This window comes from Macaca nemestrina, chromosome 6 (assembly GCF_043159975.1).
Source record: "Macaca nemestrina isolate mMacNem1 chromosome 6, mMacNem.hap1, whole genome shotgun sequence".
NCBI lineage: Eukaryota > Metazoa > Chordata > Mammalia > Primates > Cercopithecidae > Macaca > Macaca nemestrina.
In genome coordinates this window covers 146,790,103-146,814,037 of record NC_092130.1, presented here as the reverse complement: position 1 = coordinate 146,814,037, position 23,935 = coordinate 146,790,103, and the positions used below count along the sequence as shown (strand labels likewise).

The 23,935-nt window shown below is 41.5% G+C and overlaps 1 protein-coding gene across 2 annotated transcripts; it reads right to left on the bottom strand.

Annotated features, from left to right (window-relative positions):
* Positions 1 to 383: 383 nt before the first annotated feature.
* On the bottom strand, positions 384 to 23,786 carry LOC105473049 (alpha-methylacyl-CoA racemase). 2 transcript variants are annotated; one of them, XM_011726627.3, is made up of 6 exons: positions 23,458 to 23,779; positions 21,564 to 21,707; positions 20,405 to 20,565; positions 14,268 to 14,454; positions 4,737 to 5,128; positions 384 to 1,764 (listed from the first exon to the last, which is right to left on the bottom strand). In XM_011726627.3, exons 1-6 carry the CDS (start codon positions 23,702 to 23,704, stop codon positions 1,690 to 1,692), a joined length of 1,206 nt encoding a protein of 401 aa, XP_011724929.1. In that variant the 5' UTR covers positions 23,705 to 23,779; the 3' UTR covers positions 384 to 1,689. The 2 variants fall into 2 exon arrangements, with proteins under 2 accessions (XP_011724929.1, XP_011724930.2); XM_011726628.2 differs by lacking the exons at positions 384 to 1,764; positions 20,405 to 20,565 and having other exon boundaries at positions 4,977 to 5,128; positions 23,458 to 23,786.
* Positions 23,787 to 23,935: the final 149 nt, after the last annotated feature.

Genomic DNA, 23,935 nt, shown 5'->3' with positions numbered 1-23,935 from the left:
TTTTCTGGCTTCTAGGTAGATTTGGCTAATAGGATGCACTGGTAGGAAGACTAGGGGAGAGAGAGCAGGAAAGAAGCCAGGATATTTCCCTAGATTTCTTTCTTCTCCCTGAGGTATTACTGGCAATGTCTGTGTCTCCAAGGTGGGTGCAGCAACTTTGGCTTCTGGGTCCAGGTAACACCAGCTTTCCCATCACCCCTGCATTCATAGGAGTAGTCCTGGCTTCCTAGTTTTGTTCATATCAGGGTTGCCTCGATATCTCCTGGGCTTCTCTGCTCTTTAATCACCAGTGGAATTCTTTATATTAAATTTCCTCCGTTTTAAAGATTTCAAGTGGGTTATATTTTCCTTGCTGGACCCTGAGTTCAAATGAAAAGTCTGAGTTGTAGGGAAAGCAATCTTTTTATTATTTAGTTATTTATTTATTTAGAGACAGGGTATTGTTCTGTTGCCTGGGCTAGAGTGCAGTGGCGCAATCCTAATTCACTGTGGCCTCAAACTCCTGGGCTCAAGTGATCCTCCTGCCCCACCCTTAAGTAGCTAGGACTACAGGCACACAGCTCCATACCTGGATAATTTTTTTATTTTTATTTTGTAGAAATGGAGGTCCAGCTATATTCCCCAGGCTGGTCTTGAACTCTTGACCTCAAGTGATCCTCCATGCCTGGGCTGGAAAACATAACCTTATGGGAAAGTTCCTAAAAATGGTTGACGAACAAGACGGAAGGCCAGAATATGAAAGCTTAAACTCTGATTCTGCCTCTTCCTAGTTGCATATTCCTGAGCAAATAATTTCTAAAACTGTGCCAAGGCACCCAGGGCATTAGAGTGACCTCACAAGAGTATCTCAGAATATTTAAAAATTTGAACACATTAACATAATGAAACTCAACATCTGTCAGACATCACATGAACTATTAATGAGGTAGTTCATGCCTTCAACATAAGATTGCACTATAATCCTTCTGATAATTTCATATTTTTGTGAGACTGGGTTTCCCAGTCAGTCTGATAGAAAAGCAAGTACTATATGGACATTAACATGCAGCAGAAAGTGAGAGCAGCAGTGTCCAATCTCATTCCAGGTGAGAAGTTGCACACTGTCCAATAGGTGCATACATCTCCTTAGTAAGTAGTTGTGATTAACAATGAAACAGAAATGAAAAATATATTTTCTTTTTTGTGTATTATATATTTAAACAGCTAATAAGTTGGTAGGACATAAATATTTAATTTGTTGGGACCTAATTATTTATAAATTGAATGGTTACATATTTAATTTGGCCTAAGCCACCATGAAAAAATTACCGAGGCGCTAAGGGAAACATGAATTAAGAAACCCTTCTGAGTCTCTGTTTTCTCATCTGTAAAATGAAGAAAACTGCCCCACCTTCCCCTTACAATTGATTGCTGAAGGACAGTTGAGATCCTGCGCATAATGAACCTTATTGATGGCCTACGCAACATCCATTCTCTACTCCCTCTACTCTGATGGCACCTGGATTAGTTTGTGGAATCTTCCCCTTCATCACATGCCTTTAGGAAGTTGAATCCAGGGAAGCTCCGGGAGCAGGCTGGTTTTATGTAAAGACATAAAACTAGGTGCTCATTGTTAGCTTGTCTTCTTTTTCAAAGATTGGTATAAGAAAGGCTTCTAACTTAACTCAGTCCAAGGAGACACAAGACGACTCACTGGGGGCTCCTGAGATCTTTATTTCTGGATATTGCTGTGTGTGGGTATAAGATCCAGAACTTGCTACTAGCCTGAGGAGAAATCAAACACATGGAGAATGGAAAGCTGACAGCCCAGAAAACCGCAGGGAAACAGGCCCGAGTGACTAGACACAGGCAACCCTAAAACTGACCGTCCCTCTGGACTCTAGGTAGTGAGCCAACACGTTTCCTCATTATTTTGGATATTGTGTTTTGCAGTTGAAGGCATTCTGATTCAATATAGGTGAAACTATTTTGCAAATTACATAGTGTGATGCAATTGTTGCTAAAGTTCGAATGTGCTTACAGGGATATCATGAACACCAAGACTAAAGGCCTGGATGCAGCCTATCACCCTGTTTCATGTGACTTTTATTTATCACCATACAGTTTGTGGCATTTCACCATTTCCTACATTGTAGAATCAAGAATGTAAATAAGTGTATATCAATGTCTTCAAGAATATATCATTCTTTCACTAGAATTTGCCACCTTCAACTGCCTCCTTCTCTTCCACTCTCCTTAAAACTTCCTATTTTCTCCTTACCTGTCCCCTTTACTTATTTCTAAATCTACAGCTTGTCAAAAGTTAACTGAAAAATAGAGGTGTAACATTTTTTTGCACAGGGTCTTAGACTCTTCAGAAAAAGAAAGTATGGGTCACTAACAAAAGCTACTAACCTTGCTTTTATATATTCACCCTTTAAAAGTTCACAACCTACAAAAACCAATTTTTCATTTGAACATTTTGTGTAAAGTCAACTAATTACAGAAATCAATGCTCTAAGCTAGCCTGTTTATTTACAGATTTTTTGCCAACTTGCTTTTATCCTTTCCCTCACTGGTCGATTGAACAGCTATTTTTTTGAGCACCTATTATAAAAGTAACCAAGGTTAAAAGATTTGGTTAATATCCATTAGGATAGTGCTACTCAAAGTGTAGTCATTGAACCAGAATCATAATCACCTGGAAGCTTGGTGGAAATGCACATTCACGGTTCTTACCCTAGACCCATTGCTGTAGAATCTCTGGAAAGGGGCTCAGGAATCTGTTTTAACAGTATCTCCAAGTGATTATTTTGCCTGCTAGAGCCATTACTCTGGGAACATATGGCCTAGTGAATAATTTTGTAAAGTATAGTAAAGGCAATTACTATCCTTGCAGATGTGTATGAAGTGAGATGGAAACATAGAAAGGGCCTTAACAATACAAGCTAACACTGAGCACCTAGGATGTTTAGGCACTTCACAGGCACTGTCTTAGACATCACAATGATACAGTGAGATTTGAACCCAAGGCCCTTCTGACTCTGCAACTCATAATCACTGTACAAAACTACCCTAGGGCTGAGAAGCACAGGAAGTTTCACAAAGAAGGCTGTGTTCCAGCCCAGTCTGAGTTTGCTAGATCAACAGACTGGAGCAAAGGGGTCTTGATAGTCCTGGAAAATAATGGTGCAGTATATAGAAAGGAATGGAAACAAGAGAGACCATAGCATAGTTAGGAATTTCAGGTAGTCCAATGTAAGTCCTGGGGAACAGGAGGACAGGGATGGGCCTGGACAGCTAGATAGAAGTCTTGTTGTAAGTAAAGGTTTGATATGCTACGTAAATGAGTTTATATTCTACTTTGTAGGAAAAAAGACCACCAAAAGATTTTTGCAGGACTGAAAATTCAGTGTGGTATCAAAAACATACCCAGTGGAGTAACATGATAATAATAATAAGGCAATGATACTAGAGGTCAAGGCTGATAGGGCAACTGAACTGGAGTCTTGGGAAGAGATAAGAGGGGCCTGAATGAAAAGTGCAATGGGGGATAGGCAGAGGGAATGGATTCAAGTGCTGTTAAAGTAGAATTGACAGCACTTCACTCTTGAGATGTATTCATTTAATACATATTTACTAAGTTTCTGCTATGCACTTGGCACTATTCTAGGAACTAGGGATTTTACAATGAACGAAACATACAAAATCCCTCATAAAGCTCCCATTCTAGTGTGTGTTGGTGGGCTGGCGGGGGTGGGAGGGGAGACTGGGGTTAATAAGCATATATGTCAGTAGTGATATATGGTACAAAGAAAAACAACATAGGGAGAGGGGATGGCAAGTGATTAGGTGGCTGCCATTTTAGACAGAGGCTAGGAAAGGACTCTCTGCAGGGGGGCAATTGGGCAGTGGCCTCAGTGAAGTAAGGATAAGCTGAGGACCTATGAGGGCAGAGATAGGCATGGTGGGAATGGAAGCAGGAGACTTGTGAGAGAGAAAGACTTGCCTGGCAGGACGCAGATGATGGCACAATCTGAGAAAAAGAGGCATGTCAGTGAGGCTAACAGGCAGCTGCACAGAGAAGGCCGGCTCTCAGCAGAGAGGGTTAGACAGAGGGGTGGGAGTTATCTGCCAGAAACCCGGAGATCATCTGCCAACATTCCCATTCAAAGACACTGACTGAATGATTTCCTGTCAAATTAAAGTGGTCAGACTTCTCTATTTAAGGACATTCATTTTGGTAAACAATAGAGCCAAAGATATTTCAAAGATTCACAAAATGCTATTTAAATGGTATTTAAAGGGTTTTCTTAGAAGCGTTACAAAATCCTATTTAAATGGTATTTAAAGGGTTTTCTTAGCATTGTTCAAACTTAAAAGGACAAGTACACTTTAGGGAAAAAGAAAGCTTTATTTCATAAATTATGATATATTAACTCATTCAAAATATAAGTCAAGAATCTTAATATCAATAGATTATATCAAGCAAACTGGAAGGCAGAATAACTACCACAGTTTAGTATAAGTACCCAAAGTATTTATAAATCAAAAGCCCTAATGATAACCATTTTGAGAATTCAATCATCACTGTAGAATCAGAGTCTGTAATTCTTTTCTTGATTAGAGTGGTAGGACACTGCAATACTGTTCCTCCATGTTTCTATGCATACAATGTTATGTGTTACTCTACACTTTAAATGCAGTATTCAAATTCACTTGAGCTGTGGGCCTGGAAGTTAGAGGCTAGCTTTTACCTTATTACTTTCAATGATTTTATCTGACTTAAGCTGATCAATCTCTTCGCGGCTGAATCCAAATTCGTCAAGTATCTCCTCAGTGTGTTCTCCTACAAAAGGATCCCTTTTGAAAGAAGGGATGGCTGGGGTGTTTGACAGCAGAGGTGCAGGGCGGGGGCTAATGCTCTGCTCCTCATTGGTGATAAACGAGCCCCGTTCCTTGCTGTGATCATGATGAACAACCTCCTCTAAAGTCAGAACCGGAGTCACACAGGCATCTGTGCCATCAAAGATTTGACACCACTCTGCCTTTGTCTTCTTTGCAAATACAGCTGCAAACTTCTTCTTCATTTCTGGCCAATCATCCATGCTCATCTGATTGGGAAGTTCATCAGACTTTAGTCCAAGTCCTGAGGAAAAATACAATTTCTTAAATTATCATGCTTTGAACAGAGCTATTATAATCAATAAAAATGAATGCTGAGCCCACCGTACTATGCAAAATAAAATGTTCTATAAGGGCTTCTCAAATGAGTCAAGAGAAAAAAATGTAAAGTCAGTTTAAGGTTGGAGTCAAAGGCTGGAGAGGGCAGAGGTAGTCAGACTTGTCACCACCAAGATTTTATCATTCACATTTCATCAAAAGTGGTCTGTTCTCAATGGTCTGGTTTCCAGAAATTGATTTCCTACCTCTGAGTAGATTTTGAAAAAAAATTTCCCCAGGATGTTATTAGCCAGTCATACTGAGTTAAAATAACTCCCTATTCTCTATAATGTATTCAAACCTTATAAAAAATATGAACAATTTTATACATGACCATCTCAGTTTCCAAGGAAGAAGCCTGAAGACAAATTATTTAATTCAGGATTGCAATTTTATAAATACATTCATTTATCTTCATTTGTTAAAATAAAAGAGCTAGAATGGCCAGGAGTGATGGCATGAGTATAGTGAAAGCTACTCAAGAGGCTGAGGCTGGAGGATTGCTTGAGCCCAGGAGTTCAAGGCCTAGCCTGGGCGACACAGCAAGACCCCCATCATCCATCATCCATCCACCAATCCATCCATCCATATATACATACATATATACATACATATATACATATATACATACATTTTTAAAATAAAAGAGCCCCAAAGGGCTTTGTACTAGGATAAAGGACTTGTAAGGTAACCAAAGACTCATGCAAATTGTTCCTATAACAAACAAAACAGAAACTTATTAGCCAGCCAGTCAACAGTGGGGCATGCAGACTCCTCTCCGGCATGAAAGGAACTTGAAGGGCCCATCAAGACCACAGTGCAGAGATCATGACAGCAGCTACCTGGGGATTTAACAGGAAAAGTGGCCTCTCTAGCTCTTGACCCCGTCTGTGTTTCCTTTACTGACTATGTGGGCCTACCCCTGCAGACATGCCCAAACTCCAGTGCTGATTAAATTATACCCAAAGAGCAGGGCCACTTGACAATAGTTGGTGCAAATGTCCCTTTTCTTCTATAAGCAGGTTTTTAAAAGTGCATGGCTAAGTGTCAAATGATAACGAAAGGCCCTTTCTTTATGCATAACACTGTGTATAAGTTTAGCCAAGTTAATTGAATAATCCTCACCTATAGAATACCTTCCTTCTCTAGCATGTTGACAATCAAGGCTAATTTTAAGTTGCTCTGAAGATGGTAAAGTCCCTATAGAGGTAAGAAGACATAAATACTGAAGCCTCTTCTTAAGGTTTTGAGGACTATGAGGAAATAAGAAGAACTAACACAGTTCCAGATTTTTGTAAGCAGTCTCCTGTGGAATATATAAGTACATTTTCTTCTGTAACCACCAGTCCCATTCAAATACCAGGATGGATAGGAGGCCATAGTTTCAGGTTATCACTATAATCTACAGGATATCTTTCACTTGATGTTCTTTCTTGATTGCCCTGAACTCTGTGAGTGAAAGGCACATAAAATGAGCAATGAGCAAAAAGTAGTGATCTTCACATGCTTTTAAAACAGTTGCTTTTTATCAGACTGTGATCAGAATCATAACACTGAGTAAAGCTGCAGCCAATATGTTCTCTCTTTAACTTTATAGTTGAGACTACACAGGTCATAGTTTGTATGCTAGAAAAATACTAGAAATCAAAAGTCCCCAGATACTACCCTACCTCTAACACCCCAATTCTCCCATTGTCTACCATGGCTTCGCAGCCCACCATCTCCCATCCTGCCCATGACCCTGACCAAGGCCACAGGATTGAACACCAGTGGTTTAAGGTGAGCTGTTTGCTGTGCTCCTGACACTCCAATATGGAACTTGGAATCCAGTCCCAAGTCTCAGAATCCATAATTGTATAAATACAGTTAAAGATTGTGGCTAGTTGTTATGGTAAAATCACTATGAAATTTCTGGTATTTTAAGTCAAATAGATTTTCAGGAACTAGCCTGGGGATTCAGATACCATTTAAAACTTGGGAAAGCATGTTTTGATTTCAAAAAATCTACCCCCCGTCCCCGACACACGACTACAAAAAATGCTTATTCTTTTAAGTACATGCCATAAACTTTACTGCTTTATAATATTAAGTATATAGTAAGCAGTCAAACTTCATGTTGTAAGTATTCAATGATATATGTCCAGGATGGCAATTGTAAACATTATTTTATAATTATTATTATTATTTTTGAGACGGAGTCTCACTCTGTCACCCAGGCTGGAGTGCAGTGGCGCGATCTCGGCTTACTCGAAGCTCCACCTCCCGCGTTCACGTCATTCTCCCACCTCAGCCTCCCTATTAATTATTTATTTAAGACGGAGTCTCCCACTATTGCCCGGGCTGGAGTGCAATGGCACAATCTCGGCTCACTGCAATCTCTGCCTCCCGGGTTCAAGCGATTCTCCTGCCTCAGCCTCCCAAGTAGCTGGGATTACAGGTGCCTGTCACCATGCCTGGCTAATTTTTTTGTATTTTTTAGTAGAGATGGGGTTTCACTATGTTGGCCGGGCTGGTCTCAAACTCCTGACCTCGTGATCCGCCTGCCTCGGCCTCCCAGAGTGTTGGGATTACAGGCGTGAGCCACTGCATCCAGCCATAAACATTATTTTTATAACGAAAAATTGGAAAAAAATGTAAATGAACTTGCATAGGGAATTGGTTATATAAATTTTAGTACAGGCAGATAAAAAATATGATATGGCTGCTATAGAAAATGGGTGAGGGTAAAGATCTTTTGTACTGACATGAAAGAACGTCTTTGCTATATTGTTGTATAAAAAGCTATAAACTATAAATTTATATAATTATATATATATAAATTATAAATTGTAAAACAGAAAATAATTGCTGGGTGTTGTGGCTCATGCCTGTAATCCCAGCACTTTGGAAGGCTGAGGCAGGAAGATCACTTGAGCCCAGGAGTTCAAGACCAACCTGGGCAACACAGTAAGACCCTGTCTCTACAAAAAAATCAAAAAGTTAGCCAGGCATGGTGGCACAGGCCTGTGGTCGTAGCTACACGGGAGGCTGAAGCAGGATTGCTTAAGCCCAGGAGGTCAAGACTGCAGTGAGCCATGTTTGTGCCACTGCACTCAAGCCTAGGCAACAGTGTAAGAGCCTGTCTCAAAAAATAAAATAGAATAGAATAATTGTGCATTTGTATATGTACAATAAAAATTCTTGAAGGCCACATCCCAAATTTTCCCGAAGTGGAAGAACAAAGGAAAATTTTCCCTTCTTACTTTTTAAAATCTGTACTGCTTATTTTTTTCCTAGCAAACATATAATTTTAAATTTTTATTTCATTTTTGAAAATTGTGGTAAAATATACATAGAGTTTACCATTTCAGCCATTTTTTGGTGCACAGTACTAGGGCATTAAGTACACTCATACTGCTTTACAGCTATCACCACCGTCCATCTGTACCACACAACTCCTGAACTTTTTCATCTTTTCAAACAGAAACTTTGAACCTATTAAACATTAACTCCCGCTCCTACCTCCCCACAGCCCCTGGCAACCACCATTCATTCTACTTTCTGTTTCTATGAATTTGACCACTTTAGATAGTTCACATAGTGGAATCATATAGTATTTGCCCTTTGGTGACTGACTTATTTCACTCAGCATAATGTCTTCAAGATTCATCTCTGTTGTAACGTGTTGAAATTTTCTTGTTTTTTTTCAGGCTGAAACACATTCCATTTTATGTCTGTACCACATTTTATTCACCCATTCATCTGTTGATGGACACTTGAGTTGCTTCTACCTCTTGGCTATTGTGAATAATGTCACTATGAACACAGATATACAAATATCTGTTTGAGTCACTGCCTCCAATTCTTTTGGTTATATACTTAGAAGTGGAATTGCTAGGTCATACAATTCTATGTATAATTTTCTGAGGAAATGCCATGCTGTTTTTGACAGTGGCTACACCACTTTACATTCTCATTGGTAGTACACAAGTGTTTCGTTTCCTCATACCCTTGCCAACAATTGTTATTTTGTATTTTTTAGAAATAATAATTTGAAGGCCAGGAGTGGTGGCTCACACCTCTAATCCCAGCCCTATGGGAAGCTAAGGGGGAGCAGATCACTTGAGGTCAGGAGTTCAAGACCAGCCTGGTCAACATGGTGAAACTCTACTAAAAATACAAAAATTAGCCGGGCATGGTGATGGGCACCTGTAATTCCAGCTACTCAGGAGGCTGAGGCAGGAGAATCACTTGAACCCAGGAGGCAAAGGTTGCAGTGAGCCGAGATCATGCCACTGCACTCCAGCCTGGGTGACAGGGATCACCCAGCTTTTGAAAACTATCTCCTGATAAAACAGCTTTTGAAAATTATCTATTGCTTACCTGATTGTACTATAAGAACCTTGCTATCTCAGAATGTCATAAAATTCTCAGTGTTTTCAGATTTTTTTGTCCTAGAAAATAGCAGGGATGCAGCAGAGTATGTACTTTAAAAAGACTTTGCATACTTATGTTCAGAAACTGAAGATATAAATTAAAGTATGGTCTCAAAGATCTAAAACACAAAGGGAAGTAAATTAGGTATGTAATTAGTACTACCTCAAAAATTATTATTATTATTGTTGTTGTTGTTCTGATACATAGTCTCGCTCTGTCACCCAGGCTGGAGGGCAGTGATGCGACCTCAGTGTACTGCAACCTCCCCCTCCCAGGTTCAAGTGATTCTCGTGCCTCAGCCTCCCGAGCAGCTGGGATTACAGACATGTGCCACTATACCTGGCTAATTTTTGTATTTCTAGTAAAGACGGGGTTTCACCATGTTGCCCAGGCTGATCTTGAACTCCTGACCTCAAGTGATCCACCTGCCTCAGCCTCCAAAAGTGCTGGAATTACAGGCATAGCCATCGCACCCGGCCCTCAAAAAATTATTACAGATGTGGGGGTTTGTCCAGTAGGACTTGAGAGAGAAGAAATGTATATGTGATTAGTAAAAGTAGTATTTTTGTAAATAAATCTTATAAAAGAGAGATAATGCTGAGGCATTTTGGCATGGACTAGGTAGATAAAGTGCAAGGTGATTTAACATGCTATCTCCTAGAGCACAAGCCATCTGTCAGCTAAGGATCCTACGTAAACTTTGAAGGGAGATGAGGGTTAAGAATACCATAAAAGGCTATGGATGCAAAAAGAGGGGGCTGTAAAAATATCAGGGGAGTTACAAAGTTTAAACTTAGCAGAAGAACACCCAGGAGAAGGTGATCAGGAGTTAAGGCATTGGCACGATGACCTTGCTAGAAAAATGTTGTCTTGTTTCATTTTCAGTGTTTCCAGAAAGGCTTATTCATTGAGGTGAAGTGTGGATGTGAAAAATGAGTCTGCTCCACACACACAGCAGTCCTTCTTCATCTGAGGTTTGGCTTTCTGTGGTTTCAGTTACCCACAGTCAACCGTGGTCTGAAAATATTGAATGAAAAATTCCAGAAATAAACAATTCATAAATTTAAACTGCATGCTGTTCTGAGTAGCATGATGCATGATGAAACCTCGCAGCATCCTGCTCTATCCTGCCCTGGACATGAATCACGTCCATCCTATCCACACTGTGGGGCTACCAATCCATTAGTCACTTAGTAGCCAACTAGGTTATCAGGTTGACTGCTGCAATACTGCAGTGCTTGTGTTCAAGTAACCCTTATTTCACTTCCTAAGGGCCGCAAAGGTTGTAGGTGAAGGTGATGCTAGCAATGTGGATATGCCAAAGAGAAGCCTAAAGTGCTTCCCTTAGGTGAAAAGGTGAAAGCTCTCAGCTTAGGGGAAGAATAAAACTTGTAAGCTGAGGTTGCTAAAATTGATGGTTAAGAATGAATCTTATATTCATGAGATTATGAAGAAGGGGAGAAGGAAAAATAAATTCATGCTAGTTTTGCTGTCACAACTCAAACTGAAAAGTTATAGCTATAGTACATGGTAAGTGCTTAATACAGATGGAAAATGCATTAATTTTGTGGGTGGAAGACATAAATAGAAACATCTTCCAATTGACAGCAATCAGGTTTAGTACTATCTGCAGTTTCAGGCATCCACTGGGGGTCTTGCAATGCATCCCCTAAAGATAAGAGAGGACTACCGTATATGTTTTAAAATAACAGGATACATCAAGGAAGGGAGTTAACTTCCAGAGTGGCAGAATGAGAGCCTTCAAAAACCTGTGTTAAAGCAATGAGAACACTAACAACAACTGTCAGAATTAACTTTTTCATAATTCTGGAAATTAAAAGCTTGTAGCAATCCAAGGAGCATTTATTCAAGAAAAACAGCTGAATCTCAGTAAGACCAGTGAGCTTTGTGGTGTTAGAACTTGTGCCAATTTCATCCCTCTCCCTGTGGTAGCCTTGAAAAGCAACTTCCCCTCAACTCTGGTCAGTTCTGAAAACCAGCAGGAGAAGAGACCCGAGAGGAGGAAAATAAGTTTGGAGCTTCCCCCAAAAACACCATCCCCAGAGAACTGTCATTATTTAGCCTGTCGGGCAGGTCCCTGAAAGGCTCCATTCTCAGGGCTTGTCTTTCTGTGATCTAACTCAGAGCTCACTGCTCTAGCCCTAAAATGCTGATTAAAAAAAAAAAAAAAAAAGGCATTATTTTATCACAGCTGTCTTAGGTGGTGTTACTTATTGCAGCTAATGAGATGCTGACCAAAAAACTTAAAAGAAAAAAACTGGGGAATGGTATATCCATAGGGGGCTTTGAAAAGCTCCAACATATTCCTGAGAATTTTTTTACACCTCCTGAGAAGGCCACACACACGCCCACGTGCAAGACACTGTGAATGCCCAGGAGAGATCTGAAAAGGCCCTCCTCTCTCACCTCTGGCTGACCTTGAGGCTCTTCACAAGCAAGAAGTTAAGGCACGTAGCGCTTCAGAAAAAGATGGGAGATTTATTGGTTCAAGGCATTTAAGGGCCACAGTGGCTCGTGCCTGAAATCCCAGTACTTTGGGAGGCTGAGGCAGGAGGATCGCTTGAGATCAGGAGTTCAAGATCAGCCTGAGCAAAATAGCAAGATTCTGTTTCTACAAAAAATAAAAAATTAGCCAGGTGTGGTCATGTGTGCCTGTAGTCCCAGCTACTTGGGAGACTGAAGCAGGAGGATCGCTTGCACCCCGGAGTTCAAGGCTGCAGTTGGCTATGATCACACCACTGCATTCCAGCCTGGGCAACAAAGCGAGATCCTGTCCCCCAGATTAAAACAAACAAGCAAACAAAAAAAAGGCATTTAAGGACATTTCTGTCCAATCATTAGCTGAAGCTAACACAGTTGACTTCGGTGGCTGCACACGCCAAAGAATATAGATTTAATTTAAGAAAATCATTAAACAAACAGCAACAATAACAAGTCCAGGACCGAGGTCCTGAGGAGTCCTGGGAGGTTGTCACATTGAATTATTTAAAATGTGCAGTACTGTTTTAAAATTTTACACATTTATTTTCATTAAAACTTATTTAAGTCACTTTGGACCCAGCATGTCCTTAGGTTTTACCCATTCATCCAACTTCTCTGCTGTGAGACAGCCAAGTTCAACGGCAGTCTCCTTTATGGTCGATCCATTTTGGGGTGTTGTCTTAGCAATCTCTGCTGCTTTGTCATACTCTATATGAGGGTTGAGAGCTGTCACCAACATTAGCGACTTCTTCATTAGCTTCTTGATCCTTTCTGTATTGGTCTGGATTCCCTCTATGCAGTTTTCTGTGAAGGAAACTGAAGCATCCCCCAGCAGCCTGAGTGTAACACTAAGTTTTTAATCATCATTGGCTTGCAAACATCCAACTCAATATGGCCACTGCTACCTCCAACAGTTACAGCCACACCGTACCCCATGACTTGGGCTGCAACGATGGTCATCGCTTCACACTGAGTAGGGTTTGCCTCGCCTGGCACGATACTGCTTCCTGTTGCATTTTCAGCAAGGTCAGTTCTCCCAGACCTGGCCAAGGACCAGAACTGGTCTGCTGTCTTCGTCAGACTGCAGTTGGTAGTGTTCATGGCTCCACAGAGCTCCGCCAGAGCATCATGAGCAGCCAGAGCTTCCAATTTATTTGGAGCAGTGACGAAAGGCAAGCTTTTTAATTTCTGGACAGAGAGGTACCCTTTTTGATCTAGATAAACCATTCTGTTCTTCTATAGTTTTTCCAACTATATTTGAATAGGTGAAGTTAGTATGTTTAATCATAAAATGCTTTCAGTTGCTTGCAAACACAATTATTCCATCAGATGAGAACACATCAAAAATTTGAAAAATTAAAAAAAATCATTCCAGCTATATACAAATAACTTTTAGTATATGCATCTGAAAAGCTACCAAACATAACAATGAAACCTGAAACTTGTAGTAGAAAGGTAAATGCACTGTGATCAGCTTTCACACCACTTCAGAGTATATTCTGAAACTTCTTAGATTCTACATTATTTATAGAGCGAATTTTAAATTCAAACATTTCTCAGGAACAAAATGACTCCCATCCAATTACTTAATTAGAGAAGAAGAGATCCCAAATTTTCTTGCTAATTTATGGCAACTTGCCAAGAAGGCAAGAATCTGCAAGACAGGTAATCTGCAAAGGCATAGTGATATAGTAACATATTCTAACAGAATCTCTTTTGCCAAAATCTTTCCATGCTCTGGTGACTTCTGACATTGAAGTGCCATAAGGGACATCTACCAAGGAATAACAGCTGGTAGAATATTGAATGGAAAGCAACCAATGTGGGCAGATCATTTCTAGGGAAGAGTAAGATCTGGGCACACAGGGGCAAGATTATCCAACACAAGCAGTGAAATGAAAGCACCGAACATCCTACAAAAGGGGTTATTATTTTTAAAACCCTCAGCCATTTTATAGACTAGTAAGACTGCTGGTCAATTTAAAAGCCATGGAAAATGCCCCACATTATACTGATGGCTATAATTAGATTAATTTGAAAGTGGCTATATAATAAAAGACATCATAGATTCCAAAAGTCTTTAAAATAGAACCAAAGAACATCTACAGCAAAAGGGGAGCTGAGGGAGACACATGAAGTTTACTTACCTTTGATCAGCAGCTCGTAGAACTGGGGTTCTATTGCTCCAACAGCCATGAATTCCCCATCTGCTGTCCTGTAAGTCGTATAGAAAGGTGCTCCACCATCCAATATGTTCTGTCCTCGAGGTGCTTCCCACAGACTTGATTTCTGAGTTTTCCACAGAAAAGAACTTAAATATGCTGTTCCTTCCACCTTTGAGAAAACAGAATACAAAACAAATCCAGATAACTCAAGTGTCAAAGCATGAACAATTTCTCCTATTCAAGTTAAAAAAAATATTTGCATAAAAATTCTTATCTTAGAGCATACGAAGATTCTACTTAATTATACAACTTCTCTGGTATTTCCAGAAAGTGAGTTAGAGCCGTTTGTATTAGAATAGCAATTGGCTGCACTATTCAGTTCTGAAAATACTGTAAGACTTAGAAGGAATGACTTTTGTTCTCCATTTCTAATAAGATTGGCAAAATGCTGGTAATTTTTAGCTAGGTGAGGGTACATGGAAGATCACTGTACTATTCTCTCTACTTTTTACAATGTTAAAAACTGCCAAGATAAAAAGTTAAAAATTAAAAGAGCTTTTTAAAATGCATCTCCTGATCTCCATACCTATAAACACACACAGATATAAGAACCATAGCACATTTTAAAGGTAAATCTCATAACAGTAAAATTTGGCTTGTTCTAGCTCCATTCCAATCCCAAGAAAACTGTATTTGAGTATTTAATATATGTTATATTTCATAATCACTAGAAAGTTATAAAATAAACTAACAATACGGATGGCAGGTATGTGCATTTTCTGAGTCCAGGTAAACCGGTTTGGGAATGCCACCTTCCCACTGAGTCCTGAAGCAATTACACGGTAAAGTACAATTACCACAAGGCTCAAACTCAAAGGCTGGAGGCACTGGTCTATTTGAAGAGGACCATGTTCTGATCTTTATGTCTTTTATAAGCCTAATGTCTCCAGCATCCAAGGGAGAAGGCCCTCAAAACATCCTTGTCTCCAAAGTTACCAACAGAGGAGACCTCGTTCCAGCTGCTAGCAATTTCTCAGTTACTGGCTGTGAAACAACCACAAAATGTATCTTTGGATATATCCAATTTTCCCTTTTAACTTGAAACTTCATACACAACTGAATTTATGGCTATGACACTTATTATCACCAAATAGCTGAGTTCATGTAAGTGGCCTACGGCAGTGCCTTTCTTTGAGGCTGGATTACAGAGATTAACTAGAGTTCCACATTTATACACATACACACACATATATATACACACATGCATATATATGTGCACTATTTTAAATATATTTTATGTTTGTTATTTAAGCACATATTTAAATGTATCCTATACCAAATTCTGACTCATCAGAGCCTCAACTCATTAACATTTGTTGCTAGACTTTAAAATACAGCTTTTCGGCCGGGCGCGGTGGCTCAAGCCTGTAATCCCAGCACTTTGGGAGGCCGAGACGGGAGGATCACGAGGTCATGAGATCAAGACCATCCTGGCTAACACGGTGAAACCCCGTCTCTACTAAAATACAAAAAACTAGCCGGGCGAGGTGGCGAGCGCCTGTAGTCCCAGCTACTCGGGAGGCTGAGCCAGGAGAATGGCGTAAACCCGGCAGGCGGAGCTTGCAGTGAGCAGAGATCCGGCCACCGCACTCCAGCCTGGGTGACAGAGCGAGACTCCGTCTCAAATAAATAAATAAATAAATAAAATAAAAAATAAAATACAGCTTTTCCTTCCAATTTTGCATAAATATTACCTTGTATTTGAAACACTATTAAGGAAAACTTTTGCTCTGCATGGTTCTCCTCCCCTCTTAATTTGTGCTTACTCATACAAAACCAACAAGTTAGCACCTTCAACAAGCAAGTGCCTGCTTTCCGCTCAAGCTTTGTTTCTCTCAGAGCCTAATGCCAAATCAATAGGGCAATAACAGATGAACTGGAAGTGAGCTAGCTTGTCATACAGTGCAAGAGAGAGTTTCAGCAGAGAGTTCTGAATACTGTTTATTTGACTTTCATGTTCAGGCCAAAGAATGTGAGAAGTTTTTAGACACTGTAGTGAGTTGACCTGGAAAGAAAACGTTTTTGTTTTGCTTCATCATAAATGAAATGCAATCTGAAATTTTAAGCAAGTTTTTAAAAATGTACGTTTTTTTTTTTTTCTTTTTTTAAATGGAGTATCACTCTTTTGCCCAGGTTGGAGTGCAGTGGCACAATCTCAGCTCACTGCAACCTCCGCCTCCAGGGTTCAAGCGATTCTCCTGCCTCAGACTCCCGGGCAAAACGAAACATAGTAATAAACTGAATACTGAAAGTGATGAGACAATCACCCATAAACTCTAACTTCCAGTGCTCGTGTTCAGAACAGCTTCACTGGTCTGACAAAATAATATATAAATATTGAGTACGTAAACATAAAATGTTTTATGCTAATAAAATACCCCTTTAATCTCTTTTACATGTTGAATGTCCTAATGAGATTGCTGAAAAATAGACGTGTTAACAGTTACAGGTCCAGTTGGGCCTACTCAGGACAAAAACAAGCTCTGGTCCAATCCTTAGCATCAGCATCGGGTACAGGCCAAGAAATACAGCAGGAACCCTCCTCGTCTCATCCTAAGGCCTGGCAGTGGCTACCCTGGCACACGGCTTCTCTTGCCCCATTACTCATACACCATGCAGGCCACAGTCGAGAGCCCCCTGACACAGGGAAACTGCAGCCTCAATATGCCACCAACCTTTGATACTGTTAAAAGAAAAACTGTAGATAAATTAATTTAAGAGTTTGAGCAAAGAATGACTCACGAATTGGGCAGTCTGTGGAACCAGACTAGGTTCAGAGTGACTAGTGTAGTCCTGTGGCCAGAGAGGACTTATGGACAGAAAATGGAAAGCAATGTAGAGAAAACAGAAGTGAGGTACAGAAACAGCCAGCCAGACTGGTTACAACTGGGCCTTTGCCTTGTTTGAACACGTTTTGAACAGCTGGCCGCCTGTGATGGGTTGAAGTACGGCAGCTGTGATTGGCTGAGACTTGCTGCTTATTACAAAAGTAGGTTACAGTCTGTTTACACATCCAGTTAGGTCACAGCTCACTATGTAAGAGAAACCTTTAGGTGGAACTTAAAATATGTAAGGGGGCAGCTTTATGCTACAGTTAATTTAACAACAATGTGCTCATCATGTGGGCCCAGATTGACTGTAAATACAGCAAAACACACTCCATATTCCAGAGTTATCTTAACCACAGTTTCCAAGGAAGCAGCACTACAATAAGGCAGACTCCAGCTCTTCACAGGCAGGTCCAGGTCTGGAATTGTGCTGCTAAACAATGTGAAAACTTCCGGCCTATTAGAAGGTATCTGCCTCTCCCAATCAGCTTCTACAATTGCCTGTGCCACAACGGTTCCTAGTGATGAAGTAATGACTATGATTTACTGATTCTTTTAGCCTTAAGTAATTAGCAAATACTTGCTATCCCCTAATGGAAATATGAGCCCAGAAGAAAGATGACAACATTTTCACATACCCTAAAACCTTACTAACTTCTTTATATTATTTATTTATTTTGAGGCAGGGTCTTGCTCTGTTACCCAGGCTGGAGTGCAGTGATGTGATCTCGGCTCACTGCAACCTCTGCCTCCTGGGTTCAAGCAATTCTCATGCCTCAGCCTTCCAGGTAGTGGGACTACAGATGCGTACCACCAAGCCCAGCTAATTTTTTGTATTTTAATAGAGATGGGGTTTCACCATGTTGGCCAGGCTGGTCTCAAACTCCTGACCTCAGGTGATCCGCCCACCTCGGCCTCCCAAAGTGCTGCGATTACAGGTGTGAGCCACCATGCCCAGCCAACCTTACCATCTTCTAATCATTATATAATTCTGATTAGCTACATTCTGCTGAAAGCAGCAATCACCTTTTATTTATATTTGATGATACTCAATTGCATCTCTTCAGTAAATTATTCAAATTATTACTAGAGAAGTATCTAGCCTGAAATTCTCCTTAACACTCCCAAGGTTCCATTTCTGCTCTTAGTTCATTCCTTTTGGACTCCAGGGACCATGCCCATGGGGCAGCAGGGGAAGTTGTTGAAAGCAGTGGCTTTAGGGTCCAACCGCCTCAGGCAGTGCTTTGGACCCTTTCCCGTCATCTGCTTTAGAGGAAGGCAGTTAACCTCTCCAAGCCTTCAAGTCTTCAATGCCAATGACAGTAGCACGTCTCCCTCAGGAAGTTGTGTGGATCACAGAAGCCCTGTGGAAGGTACCAGTCTTGAGTTTGGCGGGTACTGGTATAAAGCCGGTGCTGCTATCTCATGCAGCGACTAGGCCATGACTACACCAAGAGCTGGCCCACAAAAGATCAACCACGCTCCCCTGCCGCTGGTATACACTTCAGAGAGGGCACACAGGAAAGTGTGAGATGTGCCCTGATGACAGTGTCCCAGAGGTACACATACAGCACAGGGCGGGTCATGATTCACCATGAAGAGAAGGAAGTGCAGGCTGAAGCTTTGGAGATGAGGGGTTTCTGGTAGAAAATGGATTTTGTGAAGATCATCAAGGACCCAATTCAGTTGACACTCTCAGTCTCTAAACTCTTGAGGTATCCACCAACATTTGACCCTCTGACCATTCCTTTCTTTGGTTTCCATGACAACACTCCATTCTGCTTCTCTCCTTAGCTGTCCTCAGCCCTTGCTTCTCTTCTCTGCCTACGCATTCCTTAAGTGCCAGTGTTCTGTCCCCTTTCCTAGTGGATCACATAGTCTCATATGGCTCCCAAATGACTCTGAAATCTGTTTCCAGTCCCTAACCTCAAGTATCCCACCTGGATATCTCAAAGGCACTTCAAAATTGAAATGACCAAAACTGAGTTCGTTTTCTTCTAGTGAAAATAATCACAATGACAAACTTTAACAGAGGGCCCACTGTACGCCAAGCACTGTTCCCATACTGAACAATGGATGAACTCACTGAATTCTCATAGCATCTAACAATGCTATGAGGAGGATGTCATTATTATCTCATTTTACAAAGGAAACTACAGCACAGAGAGGTTAAATAACTTGCCCAAGATCACAGAGCTAGTAAATGGCAGAGCTCTGATGGAGGTAGTCAGCTGCCACTCTATGCTCTGACCACTGTGTCCAGCAGTCCTCCTTCAGGACACTAGCAGGTCATCCAAGCCAGAAACCTGGGAGCCAGCCTTAACTTCTCCCTCTTCGCTCCCTGTCAGTCCACTACCAATTCCCAGCAATTTTACATCTCAAATGTCCCTTCAATGCAAACCAACTCTACTATTAACTGCTTTAGTACTTGCCCTGATCTCTTCAGCAATAACCCAGTAATTGGTCTCTCTACCTCCAGTCTTGTCTCCTCAAATCTATTCTCCGTCCTACCTCCAAATTTCTGTGAAAATGCAAACATGCAGTGGTGGTGCTGGAGTGGGCTCTCTTACCCACTAGCTGTGAAATCTTGAGCAAATGGCTATGCTTCCGTTCCCTCCTCTTTAAAACAACAATGCATTGCAAATGCAGTTTTGAGAAGAAGAAGAAATCACACAGGGAATGTGCTCAGCAGAACATGAGGCAAGCACTCAGTGGATGACAGTGAACAAACAGAAGCGCTATGATATCAGAGCATCCCCTCCAAAACACAGCAGGAACGTTTAGACGGGGAGGTCCATTTCACCTCAGCATCCCTAAGAATTTTCTCTACCTGCTGAGGGACACTTCTTGAACTTTGTTTGAATGATGGCTGCTTGAAAATGATATACTAAGCACAAGAGATACTTGCGGAAAATTGCTGAAATATTTCGGTTGGCAAATACTTGGCAAAACGTGCAAGTACTTTTGCACCAACCTAAAACAACATAGGAATCAGATGAGTCGCAGAAAGTTTACAGAACTGACTCCAAGAATAGATGATCAAAATATGACATTCTAACAGATACATAAAGGACACGAGGCTATTTTAAAAAGAAAAGGATATCTTGGTAACTTGGATTGAAACTTCAAATGTCATTTATCTCTTGTCTTCTTAAAAAAAAAAAAGATTTTAAGCATCCATATCTTAAACTTAGGGACAAGTGGCAGGCATCTACCCCAATTAATACTTACCATATTTGCATCAATGACCTGACCCTTGCCAGAGCGTGTGCGTTCAAAGAGAGCCATCATGATGCCCAACACGCACATAAGACCACCACCAGCAAAATCAGCCAGGAGATTCAGCGGGGCATACGGATTCTCACCATTTCTGCCAATTTTTGAGAGAACACCTACATCATTAAAAACAAATTGAATGTCTCTTTTAAATTTAATCTCTTCTTAAAATAAATATGTGAGCATCTTAGAGGAATAAGCAATCTCTCCAGTAGATAATCTAAGTGAAAGCTAGTATACATCACTTTTCCAAGAGCTTAGTCAGTAAACTTATAAACAGGCTTTCCCTCAAGACGGGATCCTTGCTTTGTTGTTTTCCTTTCTAAAACCTCTTCCAACCAAAATTTTCAAATATTGCTAAGTTTTCACTCACTCACTTTTGGAAAAGAAAATGCTTATTTATTTTGTGGTTTTAAACCAGTAAATGCACTTTCATTCTTATTAGAAAGAAATGCAAGAAAATACTTGTACACAAGAAAAGGAATTTAATTTTTAAATAGATGTGAAAAGCCAATTCTATTACCCATTTCTTTCCTCAACTTTTAAATGTGTACTCACAGAAAGTCTGAAACGTCCTATAGTCAACAACCCACAGTTCTTAGAATTCTGGAATCAGGCCTATCTCACATGTTGTCATAGGCAAACACACTAATAAAGTGATACTAGGACCTGAAAACCATGGGCTTCTTCTAGCACTCATAGAAGTCTGAAACAATGACTCAGGCAATGATTCTGAAAATGGTGGGTAGAGATTTTGGGGTGGGGCGAAGTAGCTGTCAGAATCGCACTATGTCAACACTTTCTAACTACAGAGCAACCATCCCTAGTACCCAGTAAGCCTCTTAATTCCTAGCCGGGGCTTGTCTGAGAACTGACTCAACAAATGTAGTAAATAAATGATGGTAGCGGGCATGTATTATCCTTCAAATGTGTTAAGGGGTGGAGTGAGGGAAGGTTGAGAATGATCGTTTCAAGACCCAAACCAATCCATTTTAAACACCCATGCTCTCCTGATTCTAATATTTAAATCTTCACCTTTAAAAATTATTGTTAATCAACATACCTGTAGATCTTGATGGAATAAAAGTATAGACTAAATTTTTTTTCAACATACCTGACAAAGCCAAATAGTTGATATCATGGCCAGCTAACCGGGAGAAGCTTCCTGACTGGCCGAATCCAGTCAGCCTGGCATAAATAAGCTTTGGATTATCCCGCTGCAGAATCTCTGGGCCGAGTTGGAGTTTCTCCATCACACCTTAAGAGAAAAGTAACAATCTTCTTAAGAGAGTATGAATTGAGGATGGAGATAATCCCTTCTCTGAGACAAACAAAACAGCACTATTGCAAGTAATATTAATAACATTTGCTGTGGGCTAATGGCATGTTTACAGCAGTTAAGGCCCCAAAGACTGAAGCCACCATTTCTGGAATGTGTGGCTTCTTTCCAGGATGTAATTTCTCCCGGTACATCCCTGTTTCCCTCTAGGTTTATCCAAGCCTATTTATTCAATCCCCAGAGCAGGGTCTCATGCCTTTAGTAAATCCCTTTTCTCTCTTTCTATACCACATCAGTGTTTACCACATCCCACCTCAGCTGCACTTGCTTGTACATCCATACACTTATCTTCCCTATCAGCTCATGAGCTCCTCCTGCAGAATTCACACCTGATCTGTTTCCACAGGCGCTAAAGTTCCTAGCATTAGTACCTTCACGAAAAAGTTTAGCACCCATCTGTAGAAAGAGAGGTTAGTGACAATAAGACCTGAGAGTTTTTAAGCTATCAAGTATAATATTTATAGCACAAACCCCAGGTAACCTGCACCTGAAGTTTCCTGGAATTAAAAGTCATCAAAATTACATAATAAACTCACTGTCTTTACCTTCCTAAGGCTAAAATAAATCACAGAAAACCTCTGGTCATCTACCTAGATAAACACCAGTCACAGTCCCTCACCCAGAGGCTATATCCATAGTCCCAGCCAACCTTCCTCCTAATAACAAGACCCTGGACAAGCCTCCTTCATCTTGAATGGAGCATTCTTAAATTATTACATAATCTTAATTATTAAATCATTATTGTTCCAAGCCTCAAATATGGCTTATGAGGGTTAAATGAGTTAACGCATTTAAATAAGCCTGGTGTCCCGTATGTCAAGGCAGTTGCAGCAGGGATGGAGAGAAATAGTCCGAGTGGGCTAAAGAGCAAAATGACTGTATCGATAATCATTGAAATTGGATGTGGTGAAAGGAAAACTGGAGTCCATGATGAAGTACAAGTTTCGGATTCAGGCATTCACTGAAATAAATAATACAGAAGGTGGAGATGCTGTTTTAGAAGGAAGAAGGAAAGGCTCAGTTTGGGATTTGTAGAAGCTGCCTGGCGGACAGCCTTGGCGGCGATGCCCAGGACCTGTGTATGCCAGTGTCTGCGGTTCTGAAAGGGAAAGTCTACAAAAAGGTGAAAATGATGGGAATGGGTAACGGGGCTCCAGGTAGCAGATGCTGCGACTTAGAACGCCAGCGTTTCAGGCAGGGAACGTAAGCCTGGGTCCGTGGAAGGCTTGAGGGTACAGCACTCCAAAACTGTAGCCGAAAAACCGCCTATATGCAGTTTTCCAGGAGGGGAATCCTATGGCTTTCATTAGATTCTTCCAGGGTTCAAGACCCTCATTTAATTAAGAAAGGCAAATACAGAGCGTTTCTTAGCAAAAAAAAAAAAAAAAAAAAAAAAAAAAAAAAAAGAGGAACTTGGGAAGGAGTCAGAGAGGCCAAAGGAGAAACCCAGCAACAGCAGTATCTCAGAACTCAAGTTTTGGACAATCAAGTTGGGGATGAATGATCACTAACAATACCCTAGGAGGCAAAAACATCTAGAAGGCTGGGGCCGACAAGGGTTCTTGCGGCAACAGGGCAAAGGTGTGGCGGGTGCAGCCTGGATCGAATGGCCAGGCCCCCTCCCCTCCGCGGGAACTTCCACAGAGCAGCCCGCGGGGCCCGGGCTCACCGCTGCGGAAGGGCTCCAGCAGCACGTCCGACCGCGCGCACAGACGCCGCAGCACAGCGGCTCCCCGCGGCTGCTTCAGGTCCAGCGCCAGCGAGCGCTTGCCCCGGCCCAAGCGGCTCACGTCGTAATGGGAGCCCGGCCGCTCCACGCGCACCACCCGCGCCCCGAAGTCCGCCAGGACCATAGCACAGAACGGGCCCGGGGCCAGGCCGGCCAGTTCCAAGACCAAGATGCCCTGCAGTGCCATGGCGCTCCTCAGTACGCCCTGAATGAGACCGAGCAGCCCCTTGCTCCCGCCCAGCAGCCTACAGGAAGCCCTCCCCAGGCGGGGCGCCCCGTCCCCAGCCCCGGCGCCGCGCCCCCAACCCCGGCGCCGCGCCCCAAATGCGCCACCCCTGCCCCTCTTTTGTGCGCCTGTGCGAGCCCGCGGAGTCTGCGCACTGGCGTGCTTCCCGCCCGGTCTCCCGGTACTGCCAGT